Source organism: Pseudophryne corroboree, chromosome 11 (assembly GCF_028390025.1).
Source record: "Pseudophryne corroboree isolate aPseCor3 chromosome 11, aPseCor3.hap2, whole genome shotgun sequence".
NCBI lineage: Eukaryota > Metazoa > Chordata > Amphibia > Anura > Myobatrachidae > Pseudophryne > Pseudophryne corroboree.
In genome coordinates this window covers 283,829,642-283,838,272 of record NC_086454.1, presented here as the reverse complement: position 1 = coordinate 283,838,272, position 8,631 = coordinate 283,829,642, and the positions used below count along the sequence as shown (strand labels likewise).

Here is an 8,631-nt window from a genome sequence, read left to right as displayed (position 1 = left end):
TCATGATAAACAGCATCGGGGGCAATAGGCTGTGTCGTATTATTTGATTCATCAACAGATTTTGCAACGGGTGATAAAAGAGCTAAAGTTGACATTTCACTATCAGCCTGCTTACTCAACACCAGGTATCTCTGCAACAACATTGTATATCGCTTTGCTTTTTCATATTCTGATAAATCATTATTCTGTAGTATTTTCACGATCTCTACATCTAGACCGTGCGTTGCTGTTTTACGTATGTCGTCGCTGTTCGTTTTATTATGTAAACGTTCTATCTGATTCTGAGGCACCAGATACATTTTCTCAGCGTACTCCATCAGCGATTAGACAATAGTCCTGTAATTAGCGGTATAGCAAAACCAAGCAGCGAGCCGATAAAACCACCCGACTGTTTAACCAGAATCTTCTTTTTTCCAATGGCACATTTCTTATTACAAAGTGATTTTATAAGCGCACGCTTCTTTTTAAGGTAGTTCAGCTGCCGCTGAGACAGCGGTATTTTGCCTTTAAGCGTGTTGAGCGCTATCTCACAAATGGCCGTGACTAAATCGTTTGAAGCGTTGGATAAAATAGCATTTCTTTGGATTGGTGTTGCTTTAATTAACGTTTTTAAAAGCACCCAATTACGTCTTATCCGCCCCGACATGTTCACCGTTGTTAGAATGGCAACAAGTGACTAAAGGTTGTACTGTTATAGCTTTATAGAACCACGCTTCTTAATGACAAAAGCGACAGGCTTGTCTGGTGGGAATAAGCCGCTTCGTAAACGATAATCGTCAAGAGCGTTGTTTCTTAAATCAACCAGCAAATACCCATAAGGGGCAGCCGTCGCGGATTCATAGGATTCGAGAAAAAAACGATGTTTCGATGGGTACATTTGTCTAGCCAGAATGCCCACCTGCATTTTATCCCTGGGGTTTTTGAACAGGACCATATATTTTGTGTTTAAATGTATAGTTCTGCTCTTTTTACCTTGACAAAATATGTTTTGGACAAGGTACAGGATACTGAGATTACGATGATGTACATACTTTGTGAAAGCCTTCTCAACCTCAGAATTATTACTTGCCGCGTCCATCAAATCATCAATCACTGTTAAATTAACCTTATCAGGGGGAAAAAGTTGATCATCGCTAAAAGACTCTGGTAACCCCTCTATAAAGCGCGTACCGGGGTAATCACGCAGAAGTTGGTCGTATATAGGTTGCCAACAGGTGTAAAACCAAACAACATTATCAGGTACATGAGTCATATGTGTTGCAGCGTGTTGCAACAGCGTTTTGACAAAATAACTTTTACCCGAATTGGACGGCCCCGCTAAAATACATGAGAAAGGGTGTTGAAATCTGGTGTCCATCTTAATAGCCGAACGGCAGTGTTGTGAAGTTGTCCGTAAGAGACCGTTTAGTATAAACACACCTTTGCGTCTTCTGCAAAGTACGCGTCTCTATCTGCCAGCACTTTTTCACACGTACTATACCGGGTTGACGGATCACAACCTTTTTCTGGTCATCGCCTTCGGGGTTTAAAGGATAATCTAAGACCAGTTCTTTCAGGCTGTCAAAGTTAACGTGCTGCGCATTATCAACATTGAGCGTTATACCTTTAACTTTTAAACAGGTCTTTCCGTTGTTTAGTCGATAGCCGTATGACTTGGGACCGGCTGAGACAAATTCTGTTATATGTGTGCCTGTGGGCAGTTCGCTGGTCAACTCACCTAAATAATCACCCAATGGCGGGCTCCAGTCACCGGGTCTACTGACAAAAATTACAGAATCGGTGTCGTGATAAAGACATCTATCTTGTAATCTATACAGTAGTTTGTACAGTTCAACACGTGCATAAGCCGTTGTAAAGATGGCTATAGTTACATTTGAAATTGCACCCCTGGTGTAATGATCTTTGGAATACTTCCAATTTACCATAACTGTATCATCGTCAATAAAATCCAAAGCGGACACGTCATAGTACGGTAAGAACGCGTATTCAAAAAGTTTGTCGGGGTCAGTCACTAGACACGTATTGGGCATGTTGCTACGTTGACCAAATTTACCCCATAAGGAATTTAAAAACAATTTTGAAATTTGTCTTTTAGCGGGGTTGATTTCTATGTGTTCGGGTCGTAAAGACACGCCTTCATTTTTTTGATAGGCGTCTATATACTCTTGGCGTTTCTCGGCGTCTGTACACCATTCGGGATAACCAGAGGCCTCTTGTTTATCCCTGAGGTGCGTTTTAATGTAGCCTGAAAACAATTTGTCAGATCTCTCATCAAAATGCCACACCTCATAGATTTTACATACCTTGTAACCCATTTCTACAGCCAAGTTTAGTTCCACGGTACACCATGTACCGATGAGCGCACGTTTTTCTGAATCATGAACGCACGGCTCAGTCTGTCCAGACTCAGCGCATGTGCGACATAATGGAAACATTAACTTGCCGCCCATTTTAACCGGCAGAACCGGAAAGAATAGGCCACGAGGTGGGTAAACTTTAACCCTGGCAAAACCGAAATACTTTGTGACATCACCAAAGTCCTTATAAATAATGCGTGGGTGCTGTATAGGATACGTTTTGGTTTTATTAACATACGGATAGAGGCTGGTGAAATCAAAATAGTGTATTTTTTCATCACAGCCTGTTTTGTGATACAGCTTTATGGCGTTTGTGCGCCCGCCATAAAGAGCATCACGTGGCTCCAAGGGTTCGGGTAAATCTTTACCCTTCAGAAAAGCCTGTAGATCCGCATCAGAATCTAGCATAGACTTCCATTCACAACCCCAGATTTCACGTATCTGAAATCCACAACGTTTAAGGTAGTGCAACTTTACCTGCGTCTTGTGGTGTAATTGACCGTAGGTCGTTTTAGTCAGTTTGTTTTTATCATCGGCGTTGTAACAAGCACCACAGCCGTGGTAAAAACAACCTTGGAATTCAAATGCAGTGGGTGTTCCGTTAATCACGGCATAACCATCCAGGCTGTATTTACCAACTTTCTTCTCACCCCCTTGTAAAGCGTGTCTTATACTCACCCCTTCTTTGTGTTCTATGTACATTAACCACTGTATGGCGGGCGTTGAGTAACGCTTCTGCGTCTTGTGATAGTTATCACCCGGTACAAGCGCCAGTGTCTTTTCCTGTAAAAATTTACACCGGTACATGGCCATGCATACGCTCGCCAACGTGACTAATTGAAAAGCCTCGATGTGACGTTTAACCACAACCTTTTTTTTTTTCTTTGTTATTAGAAACTCCTGTTCTGTCATGGCTATAACAGCAGATCTGAAAGCATCACAAGCTTTTTGTAATATTTTCACATCGTCTTTACAATATCGCACGAGCTCTTTTTGAAAGTTAAACGGTTTGTGTACGCACTGTTTATACCAAGCTGTAAACTCAGATAATTCATCAGGCATCATGTATTGTGGACCAAAATACTCTATTGACGGCATAGTTCCTATGTAATTTTGGTTATCAGCTGTGTTAAAAAAATGTGGGAAATAACCTTTGGTACCGTCAAACCCCATCGCCTTTGGTAACTTGCTAAGCCGCATGGGTAAAAAATTTAAAGAGTCGATAAATCTTATCTTCAAATCTTTTACCGTGATGCACATTATGTTGCCGCCTCTAGATAATAATTCAATCTTTAATTTCTCCTTAATCAGCTGGCGCAGCACAAAATATGCATCATAGCGACCTGCATTATGGGCTATGAATGTGTAATGCTCAAATTTTGGTTTCATGAACGTCTTTACAAAGTCTTCGATACACGCAACACCCTTAAACTCCCAGTCTTTCTCACCCGTTAATGTTAAAGCGTAACAGTAGTTTGGTATGTGCACACCCGTCTCCTGCATACACTCAAAATCATAAAAGATGTATTTCTTTGTGGGCTCTTCCGGCTTGATGGTTTGTATATAGCACAAATGGTTCGAAAACCCATCAACGAACACCTTACAAATGGGGCACTTTAGGCCTCTGCAGTTATGATCTGTTCGCCTGTAGAGACAACACTTGTCACAATATACATGTTCAAGACAGGATATTTTGTGATCAAGAGCTAAAGCTTTGTGTAGCTCTAAACACTCGTTTGATCGACAAAATACCCTACACACCGAACACCTTAAAGCCGTCACACCGTCGTCAATACAAGCCGGCCTGTGACAAGCCTTACAAAAGAAAAGACAATCGTGATTATTTCTATGATGGTAAGCGCTATGACAACGGACGCAGTAATATCGGGCACCAAGAAACGCTTTGATATCGAGTATCCCATAAAAGTGACAATCGTGATATAGCACAAAGATCGTGTCTTTGTAACGACTGTCTGCACTGTAGTATTTCCAAGACCCTTGACTGTAATAGAGGAGATTGATGGATACTTTTAAATAATTTTCAAAAATTGCAACATCGCTAAAGCTGACCGCTTTATCAAGCGGCAGATTCAAAGCTTTATGTAGTTGGATCGCTCTCTCCTGTATTACATGATCATTGGCATTGTTACCTTTATCCAGAAGTTTACAGACGCTAGCGGCCAAACACAGGTTATTACCTACGCGTCTGAAGTCATAGAGATATCTCTTTCTTTTATCTATTATTAAACTTTGGGGCAGGCGCTGTAAACTACGCCCAGTCAAACCAGACCCTGCCCTGTTTTTAAAAATACTGATCACAAATCTTAAGCCTGTGGATAATAAGAATTCAGCGTTACTTTGAAGCGTGTTTGTAATCTGATTCAAAAAACTGGCAGCGTCTAATGTTTCTTGCGGCTTACGATGCGAATAGATGGCATTGTGTAACCCACCCCCCTCCAATCTAAGCTGAACGCGGTCGGCCGGATCCACGCCCGCAAGGACACCATCGAGCATGGCCTGTATAGCCGTATGAATGGCTCGAACCCCCTCTACAAATGATGTAACCCTGTCCAAATTAACAAACCGATAGTGATTGTGGTACTCAACGGCTCTGAAATTCGGTCGTTGTCGTTCATAACTGTTAATTGCCTCTAAGTATACATGTTGCCGACCTTCGTCATTACCGGGTGACTCAACACGGCCTGCATCATCATATATGGGGCTTGCATCGCGCTCAATATTGTCAGCCTGTGATTCGTCATTCGGTAATGCATGGGGTGGGGATTGATCTAAATCTACACGCCTCGCACTGTGCTGACCGCCTACCACATGTTCCCTGTGCCGCTTGCGTTTTCTCAATTGGCCACCTACCGCATGTTCCCTGTGCCGCTTGCGCTTTCTCGATCTGATTAATGTTGTTACAGCCTGTTTCACCTTTGCGCGTCGGAATAACTGTGAGATCTTGTATGTTAAACAAGGTTTAATTCGTGGTTTTTTTTTACAGTCATTTAAATTTAAAACACGTTTCAAACCATTGCCTAGCATGCCTAGTCACGGATCAGTTTCATTTATTTCTGCAAAATGATGTATGTTGGCTTTAATAAATTCAGTGGTCTTAACCGACCGATCTATGTATTTTGACATGACATTCATATACGTCTCAACAACTTCTTTAACAATGTCTTGTTTACATTTACTACCGTGGCACACACCTTTAATGTGTTTTAACAAGTATCCGGCTTTTACGCCCATGTTCTCAACATCTTCCCGTATCTTACCCAACAGCGCGTAAAATTGTATTTCAGCGTCTTGGCCTAATTGTTCTGAATTTTGACATTCATCAACTATGTCGGGCGCTAGCCCTCGCGCCGGTACACAAGCATCAGCCGATGCGTGTACCAGGGCTGTCGTTGTAAAAATATTGGGCATTGATGTTACACAATCAACCGTTGTAGTATCACCAGGTATTCCTGCAACGGCTGATAATACTTCATCAGAACTATTCTGCGGATCTTGTGTCGTTGACTCTACACAGTTTGTAATAAGCTCTTGCCCATTTATGTCATCAATATCTGATATCACAGGATTACCGGCTATGTGTCTTGTTTCTGTTTCAGAGCAATCCTGTGTATCGGTAATAGTGATGACATCGGATTGCGACAATTGCTTAACATTACTTCTTGAGTCAATATTTGATAACAAACCAATGCCTGCTATGTGTCTTGTTTCTGTTTCAGAACAAACCTGTGTATCTGGAATTGTGATTACAGCGGATTGCGACAATTGCTTAACATTACTTCTTGAGAGACGCGATGCCCTCTTAACCTTTACAGTCTTTGTATTACCAGCGACATCCCGGTCTGCAGTGTTAAACGCTGTGTGTTTTGATGTTACAGCAACATCATTACTTACGCATGATACAGTTTGTAACGCGATCCTTCTCCGTTGCGGCTTATCATTTTCGGAATATGACAATTTTCTTTTCAGATCTGTAAATGTTGAATTATGACTTCTCTCATTCGTTCTTGGTCGAGCTGGCTTTCGTTTGTTCGGGACGATACAGCCGTTATGCACAGCCATAACTGATGACCTAGCAACGTCCTTATGTACAATTGCCGGCGTTACGAATTGATGGTTCTCCGCTTCAGCGGCGGTTGTGCGTTTTGATATTTTCCCGCTTGTACTAGGTCTGTGTATCTGCGCGCATGTATCACTGACTGTTGGTATCAAAGGAGCATAGCGTCTTGCTACAGCATCATCTGTAATACATATATTATAAAATAAATATAAACGACTCTGCATGTAAATCAGTATTTAAATCACCGCATAACAATATACCATATAACAGTGTTTGATTACACACCTGCTGCTGCGAATTGATGGCTTTCCGTTTCAGCGGCGGTTGTGCGTTTTGATATTTTCCCGCTTGTACTAAGACGGGGTATTTGCGCTACTGTATCACATCCTGATGGTATCGTCGGCGCATAACGCATTGCTACAGCGTCATCTGTAATACATATATTATAAAATAAATATAAACAACGCTGCCTGAAAATCAGCATTTAAATCAATGCATAACAATATACCATATAACAGTGCTTGATTACACACCTGCTTTATATTCGAATGTTTTAGCACGACCCCCTGTCGCGTGTGGGAAAAACGGTTGCTCATCAACAACATTGCTGCTCTGTATAGATGTGTTGTGACAATAATCAGGTTTGTTCAATATATCCCGTAGAATAACATCAGCCGTCGCATCATCCATTTTTGTGGCATCTTTAGCCGGTGAAAAATGAAAAATAAAAATAAAAAAAATAAAAAATATTACATACGGTATAAAATTAGAATAACATGAAAAAGCGATTCATTACTGAGAATATAAAGTGTGTACAGTTGACAACAAATCAGCACAACTGTACAAGGTTTATTTTTAATTCTTTAGCCGTGGAAAAATAAAAAATAAAATGAAAAATAAATAAAGATATCATGTTACTCACAATCTGGCGCCAATTCCAAAATATTATTAAAATCCGGTATAGCGCTGAAGTCTAAGCCAAAGGGACTATCAACAGACAAATCGAGATTCTCTGTATTTGTGATTACTGTCAAATCGTGGGAAATAAAAATGAGAAAATAATAATTATTTAATAATTACTATTTAATAATTACTTATCAATGTATCCAGACTGTTGTACGTTCATACTATTTAAACTTTTAAAAATGAACAAATTGTAGACCTTGACTATAATTTCATACTATTTAAACTTGAAATATAAATAAAAACGCGTCAATGTCCTTTATAGACATAGCTTACTTTGAGAGGTTTGATAACTTGGCAAAGCATCATCATCATCAGAAGAAGAAGATCTGTTTCTAACCATGAAAGTGTTTTTGTTGTTGATGTTCTGCATTGTCTGTCTCTGAAAATGAGAGACGGTTAATTTTAGTTGAAATATTGTGTTGGCGCATTCCCAAAATGAACCACTAGATGTCGCTATTACCACATATTTAAATAACATTCAGACAGCCACATTATTAAAACTATATGTTCTATGTGTTACAATGCATCGCTAAACAACTACATCAATGTGGTATACCCACATTGATGTTGCTGTTTAGCGATGCATTTCACATATGAGTGCATAATGCGCTTTGTACAATAGGTTTGAAATATTAACATATTATACATGTATGCCTAAAAACAAAGGATGCAATGGCAGGACAGAATCGTGTAACAGTGTGTATATCGTGGCATAGAAACAACATATTTAAACAGCATTCAGAGCCATATTTGTAAAATAAATAAAAAAAAAAAAATAAAAAAAAAAAAAAATGCAATATGTATAAATATAATAATAATAATAATAATTATGATAATAATAATAATAATAATAATAACAACAACAACAACACTTACCATTATAACTTCAAGTGTGTATAGCTGTGCGGCTTCAGTTGAAATTTCTTCTCAGTGCACTTCAGTGATGTGGTCTGTTCTTATAACACTGGCTGTGAGCCATATGGCCCCCACCAACCTGTGGTACGCCGTCCCACATTTCCAAGATGCTTGGGCGGGACTTTTAAATATATAAATTCTAGTCTATAATTTAGTAAATGTGATAAATATTTTCAGTTACAATAAAGATATAATCTTTTAGCTGTTTCTTAAATGTCATACACAGTGCATCAAACGCATACCAAATACATTTATATTATATATACAGAAGAAAAAAAATAAATAAATAAATAAAAAAAATAAAAATCCTGAGTG

At 39.5% G+C, this 8,631-nt stretch overlaps 1 protein-coding gene across 1 annotated transcript; it reads right to left on the bottom strand.

Annotated features, from left to right (window-relative positions):
* Positions 1-4,877: 4,877 nt before the first annotated feature.
* Positions 4,878-7,037, bottom strand: LOC134970174 (uncharacterized). The gene is made up of 3 exons (XM_063946195.1): positions 6,969-7,037; positions 6,721-6,864; positions 4,878-6,616 (listed from the first exon to the last, which is right to left on the bottom strand). The coding sequence occupies exons 2-3, from the start codon at positions 6,848-6,850 to the stop codon at positions 5,409-5,411; spliced, it is 1,338 nt and encodes a 445-aa protein (XP_063802265.1). The 5' UTR covers positions 6,851-6,864; positions 6,969-7,037; the 3' UTR covers positions 4,878-5,408.
* Between the last annotated feature and the right edge of the window lie 1,594 nt (positions 7,038-8,631).